The sequence below is a fragment of the Aphanomyces astaci genome (assembly GCF_000520075.1).
Source record: "Aphanomyces astaci strain APO3 unplaced genomic scaffold supercont1.6, whole genome shotgun sequence".
In the NCBI taxonomy this organism is placed as follows: Eukaryota; Oomycota; class Saprolegniomycetes; order Saprolegniales; family Verrucalvaceae; genus Aphanomyces; species Aphanomyces astaci.
Genome location: NW_009798269.1, coordinates 193,124 through 218,276, shown reverse-complemented (window position 1 = coordinate 218,276; position 25,153 = coordinate 193,124). Strand labels below are relative to the sequence as shown.

Below are 25,153 nucleotides of genomic sequence, written 5' to 3'. Positions count from 1 at the left end.
AGCGGCCACCCCTATGGCCAAATATCCAAGCGCCCATGTAAAATACCGCTAGGTTAAATATCTATTTCTGGACCAATTCATCACCAAATTTGAATCTGAGACGTAGAATTTCTTCACCACATTGAGATCTGTCGATTCTACGTCTCAATTTGCTGCAATTTTGAGTAATGAATACTAGGTAGTATGAAATAGAAGTCAGAAAATTTTGTGAAAAGTTGGTAGTTTATAGATGACGTGCACCATACCAGTACCATGGAATAATGAACATCGAAGTTAATATAAAGAATAAGTGAACCGATTACGTAAGCAGCAGTTGCACTGTAGTTACTGTACTGAATATTTCGCCCGTCACTGAAAGATGATGTCACAAGTCAATCCAACTGTAACTCAATGCGTAACTTACTGCGCAATGAAACAGCATTTCCTGTCTATGTTGAGCGCATAGAATGATACCTGAGGCCAAGGAATGCAAGGCGTATACGTATACTGTAGTAGTACACTTGTATCGTTACAGTATGTCGAGGTTTGGGTGAGCCATACTGTACACCTCTCGAGTGAATAGAGAGTTTTCGGAACACCACTTTTGAGATAGATACTGGTAGCCCAATTTACTGTAATAAATTATAGACCTCTATAAATTGGAAATCGAACTTTCCGAATCTCTGGAGATATACGTATAGGAGGCTTGTTATCTCAAAAGTGTCTCAGGTTTGAAGATAGGATAATACGGATAATATGTTCGGATAATGGTGACTGGGTGGCATCAGCCAGCCAACCTGACTGTGAACCTTTTCTCAAAAAGTGCTTCCGAAAACTCTCTAATAACGGAATGCACGTGACAAGTGTTGATGCTGTCGTACTTTACTTATTTCAGTGGTTTACGAAGTTTGTCATCAAATGAATGTACTGTACGTCTTCATCTTTTACTAGGGCTGGTCTGGATGCCACCCCATAAAGTTAACCCATTTTGGCAAGTCTGCAAAAATTTCCCAAAGTCATATACCTGTTCATCTAAAAACTTCCAACTGGCCAGTGGAGGTTTTATTATTTAACGTACAATTAATGTAGTTAAACCCAAAAACAAAATACGTTAAATACCGATCCCAACGCCTCCGGATATTATATACGGATAAGAGCGATATACAAAAAATCAAGATACATCTCAGCGGCCACCCCCCTATGGCCAAATATCCAAGCGCCCATGTAAAATACCGCTAGGTTAAATATCTATTTCTGGACCAATTCATCACCAAATTTGAATCTGAGACGTAGAATTTCTTCACCACATTGAGATCTGTCGATTCTACGTCTCAATTTGCTGCAATTTTGAGTAATGAATACTAGGTAGTATGAAATAGAAGTCAGAAAATTTTGTGAAAAGTTGGTAGTTTATAGATGACGTGCACCATATCCCATGAACAAAAAGAGACAAAAGTATCTACAAAGTTGTCTGTACGCCAGTTGAATTGAGGAAAAACTATTCGGTTTCCGATTGAAATGCAAGACCTCCATAAAACACCCAAATCTCAAGAAAACTGTGGCATAAAGTTTTGAACTTTGGTGGCATCCAGATGGCAACTTTTCTTCGAAAAACGGCTAACTATTTTATGCCATATTTTGTGGCATCCAGGCCTGTCCTTAACTGTAAGCGAAAAGGTCGCAATCCCACGACAGAATTCTGGGACGACTTGTTGCGGGTTGAGCATGCAAACCAACCAACCATGGCCTTTCAATCCCCACAGCTAACATACGGTACCGTACAGTAAGGTTGACTGTGAACTAACGTGACGAAGTTACTGTACCCATTAGTCCGAATAACGTTAAAGTTTAAATCAAATGCGTTTTCAGCTTGACGCAACAAACTACAGAAGTGCATATTATACCTAACTTACTAGTAGATTCGGTACAAATTTCCGGACCCGCCTACGTAATCGAATGAATCTCGCACTACACTGTACTTTATCTCGACAGAATCTCGCCACGACATTTGATTGGATATTATGAACTCACTTGTCTCTAATTGGCTAAAATATTCTTTCTATTTTCCATGCCCATTCTGAGGATTACTAGGACTATATGGTAGCCAATCAAATGTCGCGGCGAGGTTCAGTAATCAGAGCAGCATTGGGAAATTCGAAGGAAATTCACAATATAATACCTTTATCTATTCACGACGATTAAAACGCAGAGTAAATGAACTCTTGGTTGCCGATCATGACTTCGTTTCCTTCGCACGCACTGGCCTTGACTTTTCGACGCAGCAACTCAATCGGGTCCCTCCGAGTCGATTCCCACTGAATCTCGGCCTCGACAAACTCGTGTTTAGCCCGCGCCAAGTCTTTCAAGCTGTCCCTGGATTGCTTGCGAATTTCTGCGCATCGGACGAGCAACTCCTTGGTCGTCACACGTGGCAGCGTGTCCAGCCGGGCGAGCTCCACTCGCTCGATGGTTTCGTACGGCAGCACGCGGCGCCGACCCCCCTTTCCCCCTTCTCTGCCCCCGTCGATTGCATTCATCCTCGTCACATTCACCTTTGAAGGGCTAGGTTTGTTGCGTTCGTGAAGAGCGTGGACATTTCGCTTTTGCCATGCCGACACCTACCATGCGATTAAACCGACTGGATTCATTGTGATTCTTGTGACAACGAACCTTTCGAGCTGGCCTTCTGGACGACGTCGGGCGGCGCTCACTCGCCGCAATAACCTCCATGCGTTGTTTGTGTTCTTGAATTTTCTGTCGACGCACTTCCTCCTCCACTACTTGTTGGTCCGAGTCGATCAATGCCTAAACGAATTTACGTTCGGACGAAACGTTCACGGCAAAACACTCGTACTTGAATCAACCGCTTTTCATGCTTGGGATTGAGCGACTTGACCACACTTTCGACGGCATTGTCGTTCCGTACACGACTAGGGCCAGCCAGTTTAATAACGTCAGCATGCAACAAGGGTTTGGGTCCGTACTATAGATGTACGAACCTCAGCCCCAAATCAATCGTGTCGACCAACGATGGCTCGGACTTTGAACCGAGCTTTGACATGAGTTTGCTGTTTGTAGCTTTTAGGAGCTTGTGCTCGGACTCAATCACGTCTCGAATATCTACACCACCAACACCGTACGTACAGTCATCCATAATATTTATCATCATGTAGTCACATGTTACCTGGAGCCAACGTCGTCGAGCCCACTTGGAATTGCTGCTTGCAAAATGCTTCCGTGAGCTACACGATACCATGCTCAGTCAACTTAAATACAAGCAAAACTCAAACTAGCAATGGAACACACTTTATAGTTCCGTTCTACAATCTCTCGAGTGTGTTGGGCGTTGAGCTTGTCCACCAAACGCTCCCCGGCGTCGCAGCCGCCACGACGGTTCAATGAGGTTGCCATTACAGAATCCTCGAGCTATCATTGCATGTGAGTAGATTGTAATAACATATCAATATAAAAATAATTTATCCATGAAGAATATATATAAACATATTTTATGATGTAAAAAAATTGAGAATTTCAAAAATACTTCGAAGTACAGCATTCACATGAAGAGACAATATGGTAACCTCGGCAGAAGTTGGTGTGGACTGAGTGAGGACCTCCACAGCTCGCTGGGTTAGCCGTCTATTTATGCACCGGTGATGTGGTTCATGTCATGTACTTATCGGAACAAAGGGACCTAGTACCTTGACCGCTCGGCTTGGATCATATTGTCTAGAACGACGTTCGCGTTGAATGGGTTGTCCTTCAAGGAGGCGTCGGCGGATTGTTTGCTTTTCTCACGCACCAAGCAACGCTGGTCGTTGGCGAGGCCATCGAACGACTGAATTGTCGAGTTCCACGTGGCGTCCCCACATGCTGCCACGTCTTGTCTCGACGATTCAACAACATGACCCCCCCCACAGTCGTGTATGACCAATCCTAACCGCAGTTCCCGTCGCAGCGCCTCCATATCTAAGCAACGAGTTAAGAACGCCAGCTTCGTGATTGATCGAGTACCTTCTTTTGAAAAGCCATCGTCGCCCGTGTTGTCATCGTCAGACTCGATCTGTAGTGGCTCTGGAACTGCGTTGCCGTCGATCGTATACCGAAGCTGCGGTACTTTGGTCGGTTCTGGAAACGTGGCGGACTGAGATTGCTTGCAGTGCTACATCAACTAGTCATAACAAATCGTGCGTTGCATTGCAGCCAACCATTTCTTGGACAGTCTTGCGATTGCTCTTGTGGCCACTTGATCTGGATTTACTTGTCCCCTCGATGGTGTCGACCTCATACCGCAGCTTCCGCCCCAGCTCTCGCTCCACCGTTGCAATATCGTCAAGCGAAATGTCTATCCCATTCAGCCGTAGCAACATTGGAAACCCTTCGTGTCTTGGTACTTGTACTCGACATATCGTCGCCTTGACGGCGCTGCTTCTGGCCCCCCGTGCAGGTTTAGCTTTGAAGAGTGCCTACATTAGTCCTAGTTAGGATCCAAGCCAAGAGAAAGCAGCACCCTTGCCTCCAAAAAGTATATTCGATTCGACAAGAGCGGTATGGGGTTGTAATTGACGTTGAGGGACTCTAGTTTCGGTAACGTGGAGAGCGCGAGAATGTCGTCGAGGCAGTACAGGTCGTTGTGCTCGACTGCCAACACGCGTAGATGTTTGAAATGATCGGCCACCCACTGCCCGGGGAATCGATTCAGACTGTTGTAGCTCAAATCCAACTCCACGAGTCGGGGGAGAAACTGCACGGACTGCGGTAACTGCTCCAAGTGCATGTGGGCGAGGTTGAGTTGTCCTGTGGCTTCTGCCACGTGGAAATTGTGCTTGACTAAGGACTTCAAGCTCCCGTCAACCGGACCCTGTGCATCGTCACGATTGGTGTTGGGCATATGAGTGAGTCGAATTGTAGCATGCTACAGTTTCATTTCAACTTCAGCAGAGTGGCCCTGAGTGAAACGGTGTAGCCCTACCAATATATTTCATCGCGGAACAAAAAGTGCTAACATTTGCTAGGTTGGCTAGAGTATCAATTGCATTTACGCACATTCCTCCTGCTATCAGGTCAGCTTTGCAAACAATAAACCCATAACGTTAGGACGAAGTCGGGTTGTGTTAGCGTACTGCACTGTGCACTTTCCACGTGAAACCGCTGTAACCGACAAGGGCAATACAGATTCCGCACATGCATGGATCTCCTGGAAGCGTGCGAGAATGGCAACGAAGAACGTGTGGTTGAAATCCTCTTGGAGGCAGGACCGACAAAAGCCCCCGCAATGCTACAACAGGTGGACCAAGCAGGACGGAGTGCGCTGCATGCGGCGTGCATCGGTGGTCAACTGAGTGTCGTGCGCCTCCTTCTAGGCCGCGAGTGCCAAGTGTTTTTCCCTGGGCGAAGTCGAGAAGATGCCGAAGACTTGCTTGTTCCCTGTGGGCCCAACGTTAAGGTAGTCATGAAACGCAAGGAAGACGCACACGTGCCCTCCGCACTCCTTCAGCTACCGCGTGAGGTAGTAGTCCAAGCCAAGGACCTCGCCAATGGAATCATGTACTTGGATTACTATGGCAACGCCCCCATCCAATGCATCAGTTGCTTTGGCTGTGGCACGGAAATGAAGCACGTTCGAGACAGCGTCGAAATAGCCGCTGAGCTATTGCGAAGTGGGTGCCAGTGTAATACAAGTAAAACCGCCAACAACTGGACGCCTCTCCACTGGAGTGCGTTCAACGGCCATCACGACCTCACGGCGTTGCTGCTCAACCCCCAACTGTGCTGTGACGAGCACAACAACGTCGTGTCCGCCGTCCAGTTTGCCGTGCCGTTGGTGTGCTCGGAAGGGTTATATCCTGTGGACGTCGCTGGTCGCATGGGGCTTCAGCTGCGCGATGAGATGGCAGCGTGGAAGCAGTCTTTAGCCAACGAGGCGACTACTTTCGATGGCTTTGAGATCGATTACCGCGACTGGCGCCTTCACTTGGACCACGTTTTGGTCGTAAAAGAGTTTGTTCGAGATTACGTCGCCCAAGCCCATCATCCGTACCAGTACGCCCAGCGTCTTGCCAAATGCGTCGAAGTGTCCAGCTCGAAAACGAAGCCCCGCCGCAAACGACCTGTCCCATTTACTGAAGCGGACATTGTGCGGTATGTTCTGATAAACCCACCCATCGTTCCTTGTATATTCGTTTGAAGACTTAACGTTGCCCCTTGCTCCAGGTATGGCCAGCACTTGCTGTACTGGTGTGCCGGGCTCAACATGCTGGATGAGGCCATCGTACTGCTGAACTTGACGTTTCAAAACGACACAACGACTACTGCCTCGACGACGACAAGTCGACTGGCGCCGCTGTATCCCATCCAGTATGAAGACTGCAAGTCCCAGTCGGCTCTGCACTTGGCATGCATCATGGGACATACTACCATGGTACATACTCTCCTGACGCGAGTGATTGCATTGTACACTTCGTCAGTCAGTCTAGCCAAAACTCCATCAAGTACTTTACCGAGCAAAGTCCACCCGGTACTACGCGGCATCTCGGCTAAGGACATTCCATTCACGGCGCTCGCGGGGTGGCTTAACCACCGCCTCGAAACCCCCTTGTACCTGGCGGGCCTGTACAATCGCGCCGACGTCGCGACGTCGCTCCTGTCCATCTTGCCGCCAGCCACCGTCCAAACCGAACTCCATGTCCAGAACATCGAAGGCTCCACGCTGAGCGACATGGCCAACGACGCCGTGCGCACTGCGCTCAACTTGGCCACGACGGCGTTGTTTCCCCACGAGTATGTGCTGGTGTTTCGACGAAAATACAGGCTCTTCCGCAAGACCCTCCAGGATGTGCTCGAAGAAGAGAGCTCCCGCGCGCCGTCGCTGTTGGCAGCATCGGTCGGGTCGACCCAGCAACTTCGGTGGTGGCGTGACCCTGTCGTACGACTGATCCCAATTGTTCTAAATATGCGACGACGTTTGTGGATATTGATGTCACGTAGTGGTTTGACTACTTGGCGGTGGGAGCGACGGACGTTGTGTTGGCCCAAAAAGCCGAACACATGCAGCTCATGCACCGGCGCCGCGGGTCCAGCCAAATGCACGTGTTTCACGCGTCGGACAAGCACGAATTTGAGCCATTTCGGTCACTTCAGCGGCAATTGGTAAACATTGTGCATCAAAAGTGCACTTTGACGTTTGGGGATGTAGGTCGTGTTCAACTTGATCCGAGACAACGTCAACTTGAAGCGCCATTTGCAACGTGGAACGATCTTCGACCTCTTTCCCCTGCACGACGTCGTGGGCCACAACGCCATCGCAGCCCACTGGGTCCTCGGGCATGGCGGTCGCTGGAAGGTTCAGCCGTGGCACGGGCTTCGCCAGTATTTATTCGAGACCCCTACCCACACTTACGACGTAAGAAAGACCAGGTTTAATACACCAACCAGTATTTACCAGTTATTTCTTGTTGTAGATGCTGTGGCCCCTTCGATTGTATTTTGGAGACAAACATGCCTTGTACATTGCATGGATTCAGTTCTACACGTCGTATTTGCTTGTCGTGGCAGTTCCGTGCTTAATTGTCGAGGTATATATATACTTACTATTGTGCAAACAACCCACAACGGTGTCGGTGCAATATGGAAATTCTGGCTAGATACTGTGGGCCATCCAGGCGTTGCCGTCTGCAGTGCCCCCTTTAGTCATGCTCGTACTCGTGTGGATCACGTTTTTGGTCGAGCGGTGGAAGCGAAAGCGTGCTGAAATGTTGTGCAACTGGGGGCTTCCCGCCCCCGACGGCGGGAGCGCAGGGGGGCTTGTGAGCGCCGAGTTCCACGGAGATTTTGTCGTTGACACCGCCACAAACGAGGTTCGTGTTCTGGATCTGAAACAATCATGAATCTTAAGCACTGACATGTAAATAATTTACTAACCAAACCCAGCGGATCGTGGAATTCCCCATGTCGGTGCGCACGCTTCGCATCTACGTGGGCATGCCGCTGCTGATGGCGATGGTCGCGCTGGCGGTGCTGTCATTCATCGGCATGAAGGACCTGCGCGCTCGAAATGCCGCCACTTCGTCCGATGATACCGCCGCGTTCATGCCAGTGATCTCGGCATTGAATGCAGTGGCTATCATCTTGCTCGATAAAGTGTACTCCAAGGTGGCGCATGGCCTCACACATTGGGAAAACCATCGCACCGTCAGGTGCGTATCTGTACCAAATATTATTTGGTCTGGTCAGGGGGAATAGTGAACCTTGAATAGATCAAAATATATATTACTATTTGTTTTTCTTTCGATGTGTATTGATATATACGCCATATTCTAGTGACTTTGAATCGATGCTGGCACTCAAGCTGTTTTGGTTCAAGTTTATCAACGCGTTCATGTCGCTGTTCTGGACGGCGTTTGTCGATCGTGAATTCGACCGGTTGCGCTATGACTTAATGACAATTCTCTTTTTTCGCCAAGTAAGTCAGTCGAATGTATACTACTAGTATATCTTATTAGTGTGTACATTTAGTGCATTATCTAGTAAAAATATGGCTAGTGTAGTTTTTGGGGTGAATTACTGAAACAGTTGTCATACACATGTTAGGCGTCGACGATCTTGATGTCCAACTTGGTACCCCTCTTGCTAGTGCGGTATCGGTGGCGACAGCATGGCTTTCGAATACTCGAGCTCTTTGTCACCAGTGATCCTTCAACTACTCGTGAGAAGACAGCACAATTCTCTACATGGTATTAAAATCACCACTCTTCCCACAAGTATGTGTAGCTACGCAAGTTCCGATTTGCTCCACAAATGAAGACGCAGTGCCTGTTCCTGTGGGCATCCGTATGCAGCAGATGATGGTGGCGCCTCCGCATGTCTTGGACAAACAGGTACCTCATCTCTACACTACTGTATCTTTCCAAGGGTATTATTTCATGGTTACTTGATCGTTGTTGTCTATAGATCGACGCCATGATTCGATTTGGCTACGTGACGATGTTTCTCACCGTTTTTCCGGGCGCGCCGTTCTTTGTCGTGTTAACCAACACGTTGGAAATGCACTTGGACGTCCAGTGCAGTTTGGAGGCGCACCGACGCCCGTCGTTCGATGGAGGCGCGGAAATTCCCGTGTTTCAGAGCATACTGGAGTTTATGAGCTTGTACGTCGGATTATGTCCCCGCTTCGAACCCGAGGACATTGCAAGAAGACTTCGTTGTTTGTGTGTGTACTAGTACGTATCATGTTATCGTTGTGGGGTAGTGCTGCGGTGACGGTCAACTGCGCGTTGCTGTACCTGACCACGGACATCCATGCGTACTTGCCGACGTCGTTCTTTGCAGCCGACGCCGCCACGTCGACGGCCAAGCTGTGGGTGCTCCTCGGTGTGGAACATCTTGTCTTGGGCATCAAGGCTGCCATGGCGTTAGGCATTCCCGACTCGCCGCCGTGGGTCGACGCATATTACGCCAAACTAGCCAAGACGCACTTGATATCGCCACCGCCCACGCGGAGTGCCGAGGTCACGGCTGTGGGAGAAGCATCCAATAATGCGGACAAACATGGTTCATTCGAAGTCGAAACGATGGAATGTATGGAACAACCTACTGTCGACACCAAGGATTCGGGACAGTTTGATATTGCTCCAGACGACCAAGTCCTCTTCGCGCTGCCCCCAGAGAGTTTGTCAACTCGAACTAGCTTCGTAGATGGCACCACGGCCATACCTGCTACCACAAGTTCTTCCAAGGAGAACGTTCCATCGACCTACGAGAAACAGTCTCTGACGATTCAGGCGCTTCAAATCGAATTGGCCGCCATGCAGGCTTCTCGAGACGCAGCGCTGGCCCGCATCCGAGTCCTTGAGAGCCGCGCAAGTACACAAGACGATGGCAGTTGCAGGTTTTGTGATGGTTGCGCTCCGTGTACTGTCAAGTGCGTCGAGTGCAAAGCCTCCATGTGTCAAGCTTGCGATGTCACACAACATGCAGCAGGACTCAACACTCGGCACATTCGCATGGAAGTGGGTCGTGTAGGCTATGTAGTTCAGGAGCGGCTAGCCCACGTCGAAAAGCTATTGCAGCAACCTAATGTGATCTGTCGTGGCGCTACATAATAATATGTAATTCGACTCTGATATTGGTTTTATGCTGGTACAACCCAGTGTCTTTTCAGCATCCAGCACGTCTGGGAATTCAAATGCGATGTCAGTACCGAGAAATGGGCATGCCACCGCACTTCATCTGGTTACATTACGTTACAAGACGGTACACTTTGCAGGGGAATACCAGTATATACTACTAGTACGTAAGTTAGTATATACTATATTAGTACGTAGTATGTGCAGTATTGCAGTCAAGTGCTATTGCGAATTGGACAGCCATAAGCATGTGGACAAGGAGGTCGATCGAAATGGTTTGGAACTAGTTGGTTTTAGATTAACAACCAACTTAACTCGAGTGCCGAAGCCATTGGATGTCCAGGATACATCCAGAGAGAACGGCCATGTTTGCAATAGGACATCGCGTCTTGACTTCAGCTGCCAGTTTGTCAACTTCATCCTGGCTGGCCGACGTGTACACGAGTGCTTGGCCCCATATCCGATCGAGTCGCGCCACCGGTGCTCCCGAATCGTCGCCGAGCGGCAGGTGCAGCGCTCCTTGTTTGTCCCGACTGGCTTCAACATGAAACTCAATCTTGTCGATTGATATGCGAGGCTTCATATGCCTGGCCACGAACTGCGCAGTGGCTAGTTCGCAACCACACAGCGACGCCAAGAACAGCTCCACCGGCTGCGGAGCGGTGTTTGTACCTCCCATGGCTTTTGGGATGTCGGTAGAGATGGTCATACCGTCGCCTCGCTCCATGGAGCACTTGACACCCTCCCCGCGGCCCACAAGATGGTACGTCATGGCTTTCTTGCTGCTGAAGCATCGAGCAGCACGACCGACTTGACAAACCCGATGCATGACGACACCAATTCAAAATGACAGCGATATCCGGTTTGTATCCGGACAAACGGTTACAAATCTTCGACGGCCACACTTGTTGGCTTTAGTTGGATCTAAGCAAGATGACGTCTGGTGCGATGCTCACGATGCCCATGTTGCTCATCAACATGGGTGGGGAGATGCTGTACGTGCTTGACCAGCGCCTCAAGGCGCAAAACATCTCAGGGGACAAGAGTGTCAAGGGTACGTCACCGGGTAGCTCCAACGATGTGCTGACATCATGGTGGTAGTCCTTGTGGATGTGGTCAAGACCATGTACAACACCAAGTTCATTTCGGAGCTCTTCCGGCCGCACCACATGTACTCGAACGTGTCCACACGTCAGATCTTCGATCGCCTGGCGCACTCTTCGATCATGCGTCTCAACCAGTCCAGCATGGACAAGGTCGGCTGATCTGTTGATATTGCCACATACTGTTGTTCTGCCTAGCTGTACGGTTTGATGCGCATGGGGTTCAAGTACAACATCTTGGCGTGCTCATCTGCGGACCAACTGGTGCAAGTAACCATGAACCACCTTCGCTCCATCAAGGAGATCGTAACCACGGACGAAGCAACGTCGCTCATCGAAGAAGCCATCGTCCTCACGGCCAACGTAACTTTGACATCTTTTTCCATCTAGAATTGATGTCGTCGGGTAGGTCTACGGCACCATGAGCCATGGCAACTTTCTCCTGCTCAAGCAAAACTTGTGCCGGTTCTTCCAAGACGTGCGCATCAAAGTGTCGCTGTTCCTGCAATCCGAAATCCAAAACGGCGACGGCAGCTTTGTCCTCCGCGCCGACGGACCCGTGGCCACGGGCGGCGACATCCCTGGCACCGTCCGGTCGGTGCCTCCTCCTTCAACTTCCATGTTGCTACAGAAATTGGTAGACTTAACCTGTGACGATGTATGTATTCTGCGCAGCTACTACAATGCTTCCGGGGACATTGAAAGCGAAGACTCGATTGCAATGGACAACGCCCGGGGGGTGGTTCCGTTCGATGACAAGCCCATCTTGTCGCGAGATCCGAGCTTGTGTCCATTTGGAGGAAACTTGTACGATCCCGGCGATCTCGTTTTTAGGATGCAACTCATTGAACAAGTGCTGTTTGTTGGCAGGTATGTGCCCAATGCAAAGCCAGGGCCCAAGTCCGCCCCCAAGACGGGGGAAGAGATGGCTGCCGAGGCCAAGAAGGGGTCCAAAGGGGGTGACGACAAGCAACCATCGCCCCCCAAGCAATGGAAAGCCACGGCGGCGGATGGCCTCAACCTGCTGGCGGACCTGCTCGGGGCCAAGGACAGCTCTGCCACGGATGCCAAGCCTTGGAAAATCAACTTGTTCGCCGACGATCCTGACGACGAGTACGCCTTGTATGGAAACAAACTCAAGCGTATGTGACATCGTTTTGGGATTGGATAGGGATAGCAAGGACGACGGCGACGACGAAGGGCAAGTGCAGACGATCACGATCGACGCATTGAGTGACCGCAAGACCACCAAAGCCCTGCTGGACGAATTCGAAGACGACAAGCCCCAAGACAAGAAGGGAGGCGATACCGACGACTTGCTTAGTTTAATGGATTCGACTTAAAAATAGTGTACGACACACTGTATAAGTTGTGTGTTTCACGTTCTGGTGGTGGCAAAAGATCGTGTTTTCTACTTTTGAACGTGCGCGCACTTCATACACTACACAAGCCAATCCACACAATATCACGGATTAGACCCGATGTCCAGTCGCAAAATGAGAGTACTTAGTAGCCACATCATCATGTGTTTATTACCTTGTACGATTTGACGCCGGCGGGCAGCGCCAAGAGCGTGCCACAGCTTGCACAGTTGACCTTGATCATAGCTACAACCAGCCATGAGATTAAGGAGATAACATGGAGAAAGGTAATAGTAGTAGTACAGTCAAAGCCTTCGACGCGCGAGACGTTGGTGCATTTGGGGCACTGGATCGTCGGCTGGTTGGACTGTGCGAGGAACGTGTGGGAGCAGTACCCGCACTTCATGGTCTTGGGGCGGGAAGATCCGGATGTTGGGGGCGGGGGCGGCGAGCTGTGGCGATTGAGTCTGTATCGTCACAGTAATAAAGTACGATTCAAATTCGAAACAATTCATCATGTCGTACTTGTTGATGGCGTTGCAGTAGGGACACATGACTTCAGGCAGATCCAACCCGTCGGGCAAATGCAGAGGTCGAGAGCACTGGGTACACGACACCGTCTTGGTGTCGGACGCCGCCGCCGACGACGACGAGGACGTGCTGCCCAGCGGGAGGTGGCAATGCGGGCACGGCACAGTGTCCAAGTACGCCAGCACCCCCGGCGGGACAGTCACGACGCCCGAGCAATGCCGACACGTGACAGAGTCCTCGGCCACAGACGGAGGTGCGGCTGCCGGCGACGAAGGGTGTGTACTACTACTATACCCGCCGGTCGCATCGTACGGTGTCGAAGCCGACGACGAGCGACGGCTGTTGAGCACTTGGTCGTGGTTTTCAAACGTGGCAAAGGGCGCAGAACCAACCGACGTCGGGGCGGCGGTCGTTGGTTGTGGGGCCCCCGTCGTGGTGGTGTTGGGGGGGAGGTTGTTCCAAAGCGCTTGGTCGTCATTGTCGTTATCGTGATGGTTGGCAGCGGAGGGGTCTTCGTGCGATTCGGGGGACGACGCAGCTCCGTCCTGATCGACAAACCCGACCGACGTGTCCGGCGCGCCTTCGTCCTCTTCATCCTCGTCGTCGGCGTCGCCGTGCCCGAGTGAACACCCATCCACAGCCTTGGCATGGTCCGACAAGGCGACACACACGTCCTGGCCCAGTAGCACGTAAATACGTCGGGCGAGTGGATGGTTTAGGACGCGAAGGCTGGTCATGAAGTGGGTGTGGGTTCTCAAAAACAAGACAAACGAAGGCGACGTGCACACGAGTTGCACCAAGAGCGGAAACACCAGCGGGTGGTTGGCGTCAAACGACGATAGTACGAGCCACTGGAGCAGTTGGTTGGGGACGATCGACGTCCGATGGAGCCCCAAGTCGGTCGCAAACGGGAGCAACGCCGTCTGGACGTCTGGCGGCGCGCCGGTGGGGAAACCGGCCAAGAATAGGGCCGACAAGTGCTCGAAGATGAGGCGCCATCGGGGATCGTCGTGGAAGAGAGTAGTGGACGAGCTCCATAGAGCATGCATCGTTTCCAGGGCTTTCAAGTACACGGACAAGTACGTTTGGCGTTCGAGTACCGCTAGGCCGAGCACGAGATCCAACACGACATGCTGGTCTTGGTCGTCGTGGCCATTGGACATACTGGCGGGGCTGCTCGATGTTGTTGTTGCAACGACGCGATAGTGAATCAACGTCAATGCATTGAGAATCAAGTCGTGGGCAGTGTCCGAGGACGTGGCCACATGGTGTAGCCACGTGATTAAATCCATGTAAATGTCTGGCACCACGACCACTTGGACTCGGATTTCGTAGAGTTCACACAACGACGCCAGCACTTGGACGACCAGCGTAGCCAGGGCAACGTCATACGACGAGGAAATCGATTGGTGGAGCAGCGACGCCCACAGTTTGAGGGATCCAAGCATTGCGACGCGGAACGCCTTTTGGTGGTGTGCGATGGTGGAGACAATCCCGAGAAGCTCAAGCAACACGTGGCGGTTCGATTGGTTGGAATCGACGAGCGACAGCAGGCGGGCGACCCCGTGGCCATTGAGCAGGCGCTCTGTCGCAGATTTGTAGCGCAGCAAGTGGATCAACACTGTCTGGCACGACTCGTACTGCCCCAGGCGTTCCATCATGCACTCGACGGCGCCGCCGTCGATCATCGCGTGCGCGAGCCGCGACACGCCACTCATGTGCAGCATTAGGGTTAGCCACACTGTAGTAGTACTACTGGTCGAGCTGTCGTCGTCGGGCTGGGCGTTGATTCGTTGGGCAATTCCAGACGCCACCGACACGAGCGAGTTGACTTCGCGCGTTTTGAGCAGTTTGGACGAGGCCAAGAACGCCGAGAGCGCCACCACGCTGGATTCGTGGACGTTGTCGCGCATTGCCTCGACAAACTTGGCTCGCATGCGGTACGTCGCCACTTGTTGCCAGAACGGCTCGAGGTCCCAGTGCTTGGTTTCCAACGCGAACCGGATCAACGTGGCTACTGCTAACGGGTGCGACGGCAGCGTGCTGAGGATGGCTCGGGCGAATGGACACGTAAAGAAGGAGCTGCTACTACTAATGGTGTCCGCAACCACATCTTCATTCTCATTGTAGGGAAGAGGAGGGTTGGCGGGCACGACCAACGTCGCCAGCGCCTCGACAGCCATGCCGCGGACCTTGACGTGGGTGGATTGGACGAGCAACTGCAGCAACGCCTCCTGAAAGGTGCTGGCTTCGTGAGATGTGGGGTCGACAATCACCTGACCACATCCGATGGTCGCGATTAGCACGTGGTTGTGGCTGGTTATGTGGAGGAGGATGTGGTTGACTATGCGCAGGTTGCGCGTGTCGACAATATATGTCCACACGGGGTGCTGAGCGTACAAGAGTTCGTCTGTGACGTGGCTCAGAATGTGTTCCGACAACGATCGGGTCGCGGCGGTCGAACTCTCGAGTTGGTGCAGCAACGTTGTCACAAACGCCGTGGACACTGGAAACTGGTCGTGGTTCTGCGACAACGTGCTTAGCAAGTGGGCAGCTTGGACGTTGTCTAGACTGTACAAGTGCACGAGGCGATCGACGACGACCGAGTTGGGCGCTAACGCGGCTGTTTGAAACGGAACGTGCGGCAGAAACGCTTGCATACACGCCAGCACAACGTCAACCACGTCGTCGTCCGGTGACTTCAGGCCGTTCAGGACACTCACGTGTAAGTCGGCCTGCAAGAGCAGCGGTACAAGGCGGCGGACTCGGCACAGCGCCGACACGACCGCCAGAAGTGTCCCCACCTCCACCCCCGGGCGCGGCGCCACGTACGCTCGGTCCAGGCGCTCGCCCAGTGCTTCGCAAAAGTCGATAAACATTTGCTGCTGAGAGAGGACCCACGCTACAAAGATGGTTTTCCAGCCAGGATGGGCCAGTGCAATCTCCAAACAGCGGAGCAAACTCTGGATCACATTCGAGTCGGGTTGATCGATTAGAACCGTCAAGATATGGCGGTACACAGCTTGGAGGGTGCCGACGTGGGTCCACGCGGTCGCCGCTGCGCATTGCAAGCATTGGACAAGCACGTCCCATGCCAACCCTGGAACCTCGCGGGGGAGGCAGGCCACGACCGCCTCGACAACCCCCAAGTCCACCGCCGACGAAATGTGCGACGTGTTACGCACCACCTGGAGCGCCAAAGTCAACACGTCGAGATCGGGGGTGCCACCCACAAGCAGCGGATGCAGCACCGCGCCGTACAGCGACGCCACGACCTGGTGCTGCAACTCCAACCGGTGGGTGGACCGATGATTGTACCCCCCCCCCGTGAGGCTGCCGATCGCCCCCAGCGCAAGCTTGTGCAACGCCCGGTCATCCACGAGGCCAAAGAGGGCGACGGCACCTGCCGCGGACAGGATAATGTCGGACGAACGCTCCCCCATGAGCGTGTAAAACACGAGCGCCGACTCTTTGGTCCCCACGGACGCCCTGGGGTTTCCCAGAATCTGTTCAAAGCCCTGGCTCGCCCCAAACGGAATGAGCTCGTTCAGCACTGCTGGCGACGCTTTGGCTAATTGCGCGATCGCCCGCGCCGAGAGTTCCAGCACGCGGGGTTGGTACGTGAACAACGCCAACAAGATGGGCACCCCCTGGTAACCCACAACGTCCCCCACATATTCCACCTGTGAGCAAAACGCGTTCAAGATTGTCAGCAGATCCTCTTGGAACGATATCTCGTCGTTTTCGTCTTGGCTTTGAACGGGCATGACGCTCGTGATTTTGGCCAGCCATTGCAAGACACGCACGAGGCCATTTGCGGACGCGATTCCTCGAGCAACGGACGGCTGGCACGCGCCTACGGGGCACATGGTGCGCAGGACTTTGAGGGCGGCGGCGGAGACGACCTCGGCCTCGTCCAAACACAAAACCAACGCGTCCATGACCCCCGCCAGGGTCGCGCACACGGCCGCGTACCGCGCGTGGTCGGCCGCCACCAGTGCCGTCGTCAACGTCAATGTGGCCGGCTCGGACACAAAATGCGGCTGAAGCGCACCAAACAAAGGCGCGACGAACGCCCGTTCAATCGGGTACTGCTGGACGAACTCGGACTCGAGACACAGCAGCAGCGTCTCCACTACCACGTCCACGTCGGCGTCGGGGCTCGTAGCCGTCAAAAGCAGCAGCGTTTGAACCAAGATCGTCAGGCCGTTGTGCCCCACCACTTCATCTCGACACGCGGGGTTGTTGACCATGTACACGTGTAAACACTTGGTCGCGTCCATCTACACCAAACGTACACAAGTATACATTGAGATCTAACACAGGATATCACGACAACCACAAGGCTTCATCTTTTGCATTCCATACAGAGCATGTATATATATATATATATAGCCGACGAGGACATGATCTAGAAGGTTGAAAATCCTCTTAAGATCATTATAATTTAATCAATATATAATATATATTTAAAAGAATAAAAAGAATGAAAAAACACTGATGATCAATATCCACAACGTGTGTCATGGACTATATATATATATATACGCAATTTAGTAGGAGTTCCTTCCTTTGGAACCATTACCACAGGATAGGAAAAGTATATCTACACCAATTCCCGTTCAAGTTGAATGAATTTCCAGTCAATGTGAAATGCACAGATATTACACAAGTGCGGTTTCACATCTCAACTTTAAAAATGTTCACTTTAAAACGAAACGTTAAACTTACTTCCACTATAGTATACTGACCATAAGGTGATGAATTATACTACCTTACAGTATACAATATAGTGATTCAATCATCATGTCTACCCTCCTCTTCCTCCATCTTTATCCAATTCATACACCAGAATGAATATATATGAAATAAAGTATGTGTTAAAGAATTCATGTTGCTTTGAAAATTGTCATGTTTCGAACGTGTTCATTTATATCCAGTTGAACGGGAAATGGTATATATATATACAAAAATGCGACATATATATATATATATTGATGTAGACACTCGCTTTTTGTTAAATCGGTCAATATGGGTGGTTACCTTGACTGGCACGGACGCATCAGACGACGCACTCAAGAGCTCGCACAGCTGGACCGTTGCTCCGACTCGACGTAGGGCGTCCTATCATATATAAATATATACCCAATAATTGTATCGATAAGACAGCCACAATCAAGCACAAGGGCAAAGTGCACTACTACCAGTACATGTCTTTGAAAAAGTACAATACAACACTCTGAAACGATACTCTATGGACATGCTTGGTACACACTGTAAGTACCTGACCAGTGGTGCCCTTGGCCTTACACAAGTGAAACATGGTGCGAATAGACTGGAGCTCCAAGTCCTCCACCCCGCTCGACAAGCACTGAATCAACGGCTGGCATGCCCCCGACTGCGTGAACGAGTCGGCGGCATGCGATTTGCTGACGGCGTTGTACAGGGCGAGGCTGTTGGCTAGCACCATGAGCACATGGATCTGGACGTCTTGTGGGTCGGTGGGATGGAGCAGATCGCACAGCACGCTGATGCCTACATATATATATATTGTCAAAAAATATGATTATTCGAGCCCGCAGCAGAATAATATCTCGAATATCTTCAGATCCAGGACTAAGCCAATCAAAAATCACGTTCTGTCGAGACTTTTATGGAACCGTTGGATTCGTCCCAGACCCTCCGGTTTGATTAACAGCATAACCAGATGATATATGTGAATTTGATATAAATATATTTCCGAAATTCGCGTGGTTTGGAATAATCAATATTGAATCACGCTAACAGTTCTGATTGGCTGATTATACTTGGTCTTTCTGTAAGAGCCAATGAAATCATCCACTCGAAAATTGTATAATAGCATCGATGATTCGTGATTCGATTATTCGGCGACGAGATACATTCGATTCGACAAGATCTGTACCGAATCCACAATATAGGAATGTTTGTAAAGTAAATAGAAATAGAAGACTGCACAAGATTAAACAGGATGAACGAGATTCGAAAATGCCACAGTAGTTAAGGACGACCAACACATGTACCTATAAAGAAGACAGTCTATATTGTCGATTTGATAGTACAAATTTGAGGAGGGGGTGCAATCGAATCGAATCGACCAAACCGATCCACAATCGATCTGATTGGTTGAATTTAATTGAGAAGGTTTTGATTGGCTAATAATTTTGAGCTAATCGGAGGTAGCCAATCAAATCGATTTAAATTCCAACGAGAAACCACGAAATTTCACTCGAAAGCACAATATATTGTTAATGTGTATATATTCTAAACTGGAGCGACATGGTGAATGAATCGACACAACCAAATGTATGACACAAGAATCATCGACAGAACAATTGAGCCAATCAGATTGCAGGAAACCATCACCAACGTTTAATTAGTGTGTGACTTCAATTAGTGTGATACCAATCCCCTTTTTACATACGAAATGATTCAGTACAAAGAATCGATAGATTTGGCAAAGAATCAGCACAAAAGTCAGCCAAATTTTGGGTAAAAGAAAGACAATAACAAGATGGAATACCTCCAACGCTGGCGAGGTCGTTGAGTTGCGCCAACGGTTCTGGGCCCATCGAAGCATCCGATTCCTTGCGCCCAGCGCTCAACGCGATGGCCAATGCGCGCAATTTTTCCACTTTCTATGAAACAAAGGGTCAGGATTGTTGTTGCCAAGTAGCTTGGAAGGTTTTTTAGAAAAAACGTACTTGGGGCACACTGCCTGGTTGCTTTATCAGCAACGTGACCAAGCTCCCAATCGAGTAAAAGTCGTTTGCCAGTGCATTCCGGTGGCATCGACGGCATACCGTCTAGTGGTATATCACCGAGAGATGATGCAAATAGTGATCAAAACAGTAAGGCGAATGGGGGACTAGTAGTACGTACAGCTCGACCTTCGAGGGTTGGGATGGATACCTTGAAGTCGGCGCATTCCGCACAATAGAGGCCACCACAGAGCCGACAATGGTGCTACAACATATACATCAGTTGCTTCTTCGCCTGATGAAGAAACGCCATACTCGACGGCGGAGGACGCCAAATTTTAACCGGCATTGCGTGCAGTCTTGTCGGGCACCGTCGGGAACCACCACGGGCGGAAAGTACGACGAGAGGGCGGTGCCGCCAAAGGACGACGTACGGACAAGGGGTGTGGAGATGGAGAGGTGGAGGGTGGACGACCCAGAGGACGACGAACGGAGGATGGGGGGTTGGACAGGCGATGACAGCGACGGCATGCTGCCACGATGGACTGCCGCCGCGGCAATAGATGGTTGGGAGAAGTCCACCGGCGACGTAGGTGCATACTCCACCGTAGGTTCCACAGAAGAGAGAGTCGTGGAGTCTCGAGAGGATTGATTGGCATATCGATCCAACTCGTTGGCCATTTGGTGGAGTTGAGATTCGCGCGGGTCAATCCATGTTGTCGTGCGCGTGGCATGGTCCACAAAGTACACACGTCCCTAAAGAAACGCATGTAAGTATGACGACATTGTATGGATCTATATACTGTACCTGGGCATCGCGTAGCTCTTCCCATCCAGGGGGCAGCGGAAGCGACGACGGCGGTGTCCACGACGTCTAGAAGAAGAATGGGTCAGTCATGTCCAATAGGGTTTGGTCGTACCTCCTTGGTATCGTGGTTGACGTAGAATACACGCCCTTGTGCATCTTGTACTTGCTCCCAGCCTAATGCATGACGTCAGATCCAGAAAAGGCGGCTAGTTTCTCAACCTGGTGCCAGCATGACGGATTTGGTCTTGAGCATTCGATATCATTAGGGTCGGTATCCGTATCCGGATAATACACGACCAACATTCTGGCCCAGAAATCGTCAAAAATAAATAGAAATTCACCACGAAATGTTTTTTCGTGTCGTGTCCATGGGGTGGTGTCCAACGAGGGCAAGAAATTTCAGCATGAGGTCCAAGGCAGGTTCGTTCGTCAAAGGGTTATGATGCATCCTTGGATGCTCCAAGTCTATGCAGGGCATGTATCTTTAGTACGGTAATCACTGCAATACTACCGAACGTTAGTATATGTTGCTTTAATAGTACTACTACGCAGGGTACTGTATAATACTTCGAAGTAACGAGTTAATTTGAGAGCATTCGTTCCCCTAACAACGTTTTTTCCGATTTTCATTTCGTTACGAGATACTAGTACTAGTATGGCCAAAAAGCTAAGGAGTCGAGGTGAGGGCAATACTGTAATTGACCGTTTACGTTACCATAAAAATTCCGACGTGAATCGGCGTGAAACTCACAATACATACCGGTATACTACTAATAGTAGTACTAGCGCACTTTGACTTTCACGCCGATGACCTTAAAGACGATAATCCTGATGCACAGTAGCAATTAGGTACACTACGTGTCAAAACGTTAAAGTCTAACCTTGACTATAACATGGGTTGTCGGGCTTGGGTCAAGATCTTGGTCACTTCCTGCCTCGCGGCCTCCATCTTGTCTGCCAAGGCTCGTCGTGCAGCATGGGGGCCGGCGCCATCAAACGGGCCCATGTCCACTTTGCAGTTGGAGTTGTGCTTGGGGTACGTGCCGTTGCTGAAGAACGCCGTGAGGGTGTTTTGGATGCACTTGCTGGGGGTGCTGCTCGTTTCGTGGCCGAACCCGTCGCGCGTGACCAAGACGGCGTTGGTGCCCATGGTCTTGGCCAGAGCTCGCGCGCTTCGCAGGGGGGTCACGGGGTCGAGTTTGTTTTGCAGGATCAAGATGGGCTGGCGCAGCATGGTGTTCCACGGACCAGAGTACCGCTCGACGGGACGAACCTTCCAGTACCGAGCAGGGAGGGCGTACGAAGCAAACTGCATCCCGAACAGCGGGCTCTTGCGCTTCGCCTCTCGAAGGGCGCCGTGCCAATCCTGCGCTCTCTCCGAGTCGCCGTCGTTGCCAATGTAAATGGAAAACTCCATGCCCATGCCAAGGTACGACGAGTCCGTGAGCGGACACACCTCGTCCACAGGGGACGCCTCGTACGTGCCTTCCATCAAACTGTGCAGTCGATGCGCCAGGCCCAGCCACTGTCCCGGTCGGTACAGAGTGTTCAAGATGTTGGCCCGAACGTCGGCCGCGGTGAGGACGGAGAAGTCGTCCCCCGCGGGCACGAGGAGGGGGGATTCCACCATTCCGTCCAAGAACGCACGAACGCGCTTGCCGACTTGCGCGGCGTACGCGAGAGGACACTTCAACGGCCCCGCCTTTTCGCACGCGTCGGCAAACCCGTCAAACGTCTCGTCCGCATCGACGGTGGATTTGGCCAGCAAGTTCGACGGGGGCCCCGTGTACAGAGTCGGGTCCAGCACCGAATCAATGACGAATCGACCCACGCGGTTGGGGTACATGTTGGCGTATGTGGCCCCCAGTGTCGAGCCGTACGACACGCCATAGTAGTTGACCACGGATTCGTTCAACGCGGCCCGAATCAGGTCCATGTCCCGCGCCACGAACGACGTGGACAAGTACTTGAGGTACTGGCCGTCGTACTTTTCGCACCGACGCACGATAGCCTCGAGACTGGCTCCATATCGTGCCAACGATTTCTCGGCCGTGGGCGAGTCGAAAGGGAGGTTGCTAAGGCTGGGCCACTCGCGCAAGGACGTGTATCCGTTCTTGGTGCAGCGGGCCGGACGAGACAACCCCACGCCCCGCGGGTCAAAGCCCAAGACGTCGTACTGTCCCCCGAGGTAGGTGGCCAGGCCCGCCGAAGCCATGGCAGTTCCATGGTGGCCAGGCCCGCCGGGGTTGACCAAGATTGTGCCCAAGCTCTGGGTTCCGTTCTCGACTCGATATCGGCGAACGGCAATGTCAATCGTTTCGTTGACCGACGGATGCAAGTGGTTCAGGGGGACTCGCAGGGATCCGCACTCGAGGCGAGGGTCTTCAGAGAACGCGCACGGCTGCCATTGAAAAAGTTCTTGCTGGGCCCCCACAACGTAGACATAGGCAAGTGAAATGGTGCCAGTGATGCGAACCATGGTGACAATTTGAAAATGGAGACTGGGCCGCACTCGTAGAAAGGCCTCTCTTTACCCCGCAGTGACAGGAGATGATAGTCGACCCCCAAATATGTCACCAATGCAGGTGCGTCCCACTATGCAGGACGATGCTAGAGTGTCTCGACGCTCTATACCCTCAACATGGAGAACGAGACCTACACAGTACTTTACTGTGCATGTTGTGGTTGGGTATGGAAATATGACATACTACAGTACTATTGTAGTTTTCCATAATACTACTAGTACGTACTAGTAGTACTAGGATTTCGTGATTGAGCTGATGGTTCCGCTAGTTTATGTTGAAGGTAACTCAGTAACTTACCTTGGATTTCTCATTTGGACCTGTACACTGGTTAGGGACATCCTACACTGTACTGTAGTCCTATGGTACCGGTAGTAGTTGGTGGTCGGTAGTACTGTACCGGATTTGATCAGATTTCACTGTCACTTATTTTACCCTCAGCACTACAGTGTAGGTACATACATTCATACAATTCGTACATACAGTTACAATTATTGCAAAATCCACCTTTTTAACCCGTAACCCTGTAACCAGGAAATCCCGACACCCCGTCCCTATCTCAAATGACCACAATTATGCCTATTCCCAGGGATAAGTGGAGTCAACTTACTGTAACCCTTAGCACGACTTCGTGATATTTGTAGCCAATGAATGGCGTTGGCTCGTGAATGTTTGTACCTACACTGTACCAGTAGTTCAGTGGTGTAAAATACTACTTCGAAGTACTTCGAAGTAGGAACTAATAGTACTGTACAGTACTGAAGCGAGAGGTATACAGTATGTAGGTTTGTAGTTCTTGACAATCATGCAAACAAGGAGGCCACTCATGGTGAGCGTGATTGAAGTCTCCCTGTTGACGTCAACAAAACCCATTTCCTAAAACTGTCCACGTGAATATATTATATATAATAGTATAATGACTGTTAACAACGCTGTATGGTAGTACTCTCTATTAATAGTAGCACTGGAAAACTTAGTCTGTACTACAGTACTAAGTATTAAAAACTGTACTGTGTGGTACTTATAAAGTACAGTACTACGTAGTCTAGGTACGCATCTACTTCGAAGTACTGTAGTACATGTACTACCAGTAGCACAACGTACATGCAGTAAGCTTACAGGGATACTGCTCTACTGTACCTCGTTAACTTATTACAGTACGTAGTAATACTAGTAAAAGACCTTGTAGACGTATTTCAACTTCTGCTTGTACAGGATCGAATTCACTACCGATACTTTAGCACTGTAAAAGGTGACAAGTTTGTCATCACAAGGGGCTCGACCAACCAATGGGGGGAATATCGTCGGTGGTTACCACTTGGTGTACTTGATTCATAGACGACTTAGACATTCACTGCAACGAACTTACTCAAAACATTAAATTCATGCACGACAGATCCTTTCAGCAATCACGAAGTACTGTAGGTCTCGTTCTCCATGTTGAGGGTATAGAGCGTCGAGACACTCTAGCATCGTCCTGCATAGTGGGACGCACCTGCATTGGTGACATATTTGGGGGTCGACTATCATCTCCTGTCACTGCGGGGTAAAGAGAGGCCTTTCTACGAGTGCGGCCCAGTCTCCATTTTCAAATTGTCACCATGGTTCGCATCACTGGCACCATTTCACTTGCCTATGTCTACGTTGTGGGGGCCCAGCAAGAACTTTTTCAATGGCAGCCGTGCGCGTTCTCTGAAGACCCTCGCCTCGAGTGCGGATCCCTGCGAGTCCCCCTGAACCACTTGCATCCGTCGGTCAACGAAACGATTGACATTGCCGTTCGCCGATATCGAGTCGAGAACGGAACCCAGAGCTTGGGCACAATCTTGGTCAACCCCGGCGGGCCTGGCCACCATGGAACTGCCATGGCTTCGGCGGGCCTGGCCACCTACCTCGGGGGACAGTACGACGTCTTGGGCTTTGACCCGCGGGGCGTGGGGTTGTCTCGTCCGGCCCGCTGCACCAAGAACGGATACACGTCCTTGCGCGAGTGGCCCAGCCTTAGC

General features: G+C 51.0%; 7 protein-coding genes across 14 annotated transcripts in view; 4 read left to right on the top strand and 3 right to left on the bottom strand.

Moving 5' to 3' along the window:
* Nucleotides 1-2,143: 2,143 nt before the first annotated feature.
* H257_03389 (hypothetical protein) lies at nucleotides 2,144-4,875 on the bottom strand. Its single transcript, XM_009827427.1, has 11 exons — nucleotides 4,496-4,875; nucleotides 4,188-4,445; nucleotides 3,994-4,141; nucleotides 3,681-3,948; nucleotides 3,561-3,618; nucleotides 3,286-3,405; nucleotides 3,164-3,221; nucleotides 2,979-3,099; nucleotides 2,834-2,909; nucleotides 2,650-2,784; nucleotides 2,144-2,597 (listed from the first exon to the last, which is right to left on the bottom strand). Exons 1-11 carry the CDS (start codon nucleotides 4,868-4,870, stop codon nucleotides 2,178-2,180), a joined length of 2,037 nt encoding a protein of 678 aa, XP_009825729.1. The 5' UTR covers nucleotides 4,871-4,875; the 3' UTR covers nucleotides 2,144-2,177.
* Nucleotides 4,876-5,153: 278 nt separating this feature from the next.
* Nucleotides 5,154-10,105, top strand: H257_03388 (hypothetical protein). 4 transcript variants are annotated; one of them, XM_009827423.1, is made up of 12 exons: nucleotides 5,154-6,120; nucleotides 6,193-6,904; nucleotides 6,967-7,128; nucleotides 7,175-7,381; nucleotides 7,440-7,553; nucleotides 7,623-7,835; nucleotides 7,909-8,174; nucleotides 8,299-8,440; nucleotides 8,569-8,683; nucleotides 8,749-8,855; nucleotides 8,929-9,125; nucleotides 9,227-10,105. In XM_009827423.1, exons 1-12 carry the CDS (start codon nucleotides 5,168-5,170, stop codon nucleotides 10,077-10,079), a joined length of 4,041 nt encoding a protein of 1,346 aa, XP_009825725.1. In that variant the 5' UTR covers nucleotides 5,154-5,167; the 3' UTR covers nucleotides 10,080-10,105. The 4 variants fall into 4 exon arrangements, with proteins under 4 accessions (XP_009825725.1, XP_009825726.1, XP_009825728.1 ...); XM_009827424.1 differs by having other exon boundaries at nucleotides 8,929-10,105; XM_009827426.1 differs by having other exon boundaries at nucleotides 8,569-8,855.
* A 264-nt stretch (nucleotides 10,106-10,369) lies between these two features.
* On the bottom strand, nucleotides 10,370-10,938 carry H257_03387 (hypothetical protein). Its single transcript, XM_009827422.1, has one exon. It carries the CDS (start codon nucleotides 10,930-10,932, stop codon nucleotides 10,414-10,416), a length of 519 nt encoding a protein of 172 aa, XP_009825724.1. The 5' UTR covers nucleotides 10,933-10,938; the 3' UTR covers nucleotides 10,370-10,413.
* A 77-nt stretch (nucleotides 10,939-11,015) lies between these two features.
* On the top strand, nucleotides 11,016-12,765 carry H257_03386. 2 transcript variants are annotated; one of them, XM_009827420.1, is made up of 7 exons: nucleotides 11,016-11,157; nucleotides 11,205-11,359; nucleotides 11,405-11,569; nucleotides 11,616-11,800; nucleotides 11,882-12,013; nucleotides 12,077-12,319; nucleotides 12,378-12,765. In XM_009827420.1, the coding sequence occupies exons 1-7, from the start codon at nucleotides 11,037-11,039 to the stop codon at nucleotides 12,547-12,549; spliced, it is 1,173 nt and encodes a 390-aa protein (XP_009825722.1). In that variant the 5' UTR covers nucleotides 11,016-11,036; the 3' UTR covers nucleotides 12,550-12,765. The 2 variants fall into 2 exon arrangements, with proteins under 2 accessions (XP_009825722.1, XP_009825723.1); XM_009827421.1 differs by having other exon boundaries at nucleotides 11,205-11,569.
* Nucleotides 12,505-20,857, bottom strand: H257_03385 (hypothetical protein; the record flags this gene model as incomplete). 4 transcript variants are annotated; one of them, XM_009827417.1, is made up of 13 exons in its annotated part: nucleotides 12,505-12,647; nucleotides 12,743-12,813; nucleotides 12,871-13,034; nucleotides 13,093-17,381; nucleotides 18,142-18,222; nucleotides 18,383-18,633; nucleotides 19,640-19,754; nucleotides 19,821-19,922; nucleotides 19,999-20,082; nucleotides 20,133-20,573; nucleotides 20,626-20,691; nucleotides 20,738-20,799; nucleotides 20,845-20,857. In XM_009827417.1, the coding sequence occupies 13 exons, from the start codon at nucleotides 20,855-20,857 to the stop codon at nucleotides 12,618-12,620; spliced, it is 5,769 nt and encodes a 1,922-aa protein (XP_009825719.1). In that variant the 3' UTR covers nucleotides 12,505-12,617. The 4 variants fall into 4 exon arrangements, with proteins under 4 accessions (XP_009825719.1, XP_009825718.1, XP_009825721.1 ...); XM_009827416.1 differs by having other exon boundaries at nucleotides 12,743-13,034; XM_009827419.1 differs by lacking the exons at nucleotides 19,999-20,082; nucleotides 20,133-20,573; nucleotides 20,626-20,691; nucleotides 20,738-20,799; nucleotides 20,845-20,857 and having other exon boundaries at nucleotides 19,821-19,981.
* A 570-nt stretch (nucleotides 20,858-21,427) lies between these two features.
* On the top strand, nucleotides 21,428-23,150 carry H257_03384 (hypothetical protein). The gene is made up of 2 exons (XM_009827415.1): nucleotides 21,428-21,474; nucleotides 21,543-23,150. Exon 2 carries the CDS (start codon nucleotides 21,602-21,604, stop codon nucleotides 23,078-23,080), a length of 1,479 nt encoding a protein of 492 aa, XP_009825717.1. The 5' UTR covers nucleotides 21,428-21,474; nucleotides 21,543-21,601; the 3' UTR covers nucleotides 23,081-23,150.
* A 1,598-nt stretch (nucleotides 23,151-24,748) lies between these two features.
* Nucleotides 24,749-25,153, top strand: part of H257_03383 (hypothetical protein) — a gene marked incomplete at both ends in the record, with an annotated part of 1,830 nt that continues 1,425 nt past the window's right edge. The window contains one exon of the mRNA XM_009827414.1: nucleotides 24,749-25,050. Coding sequence (XP_009825716.1) covers nucleotides 24,749-25,050 — 302 coding nt within the window. The remainder of the gene's footprint in view (nucleotides 25,051-25,153) is intronic.

Coding starts and splice junctions, on each gene's coding strand:
- H257_03384 (XM_009827415.1), top strand. CDS start 21,602: ATGGGGGCCGGCGCCATCAAACGGGCCCATGTCCACTTTGCAGTTGGA.
- H257_03389 (XM_009827427.1), bottom strand. CDS start 4,870: ATGCCCAACACCAATCGTGACGATGCACAGGGTCCGGTTGACGGGAGC. Junction 3,406..3,560: donor CCACACCAACTTCTGCCGAG/GTTACCATATTG, acceptor ATGCAATGATAG/CTCGAGGATTCTGTAATGGC. Junction 2,910..2,978: donor ACGATTGATTTGGGGCTGAG/GTTCGTACATCT, acceptor GGCTGGCCCTAG/TCGTGTACGGAACGACAATG.
- H257_03388 (XM_009827423.1), top strand. CDS start 5,168: ATGGATCTCCTGGAAGCGTGCGAGAATGGCAACGAAGAACGTGTGGTT. Junction 7,836..7,908: donor TTGACACCGCCACAAACGAG/GTTCGTGTTCTG, acceptor AACCAAACCCAG/CGGATCGTGGAATTCCCCAT. Junction 8,856..8,928: donor CGCATGTCTTGGACAAACAG/GTACCTCATCTC, acceptor TGTTGTCTATAG/ATCGACGCCATGATTCGATT.
- H257_03387 (XM_009827422.1), bottom strand. CDS start 10,932: ATGCATCGGGTTTGTCAAGTCGGTCGTGCTGCTCGATGCTTCAGCAGC.
- H257_03386 (XM_009827420.1), top strand. CDS start 11,037: ATGACGTCTGGTGCGATGCTCACGATGCCCATGTTGCTCATCAACATG. Junction 11,158..11,204: donor AGGGGACAAGAGTGTCAAGG/GTACGTCACCGG, acceptor TCATGGTGGTAG/TCCTTGTGGATGTGGTCAAG. Junction 12,320..12,377: donor GCCGACGATCCTGACGACGA/GTACGCCTTGTA, acceptor GGGATTGGATAG/GGATAGCAAGGACGACGGCG.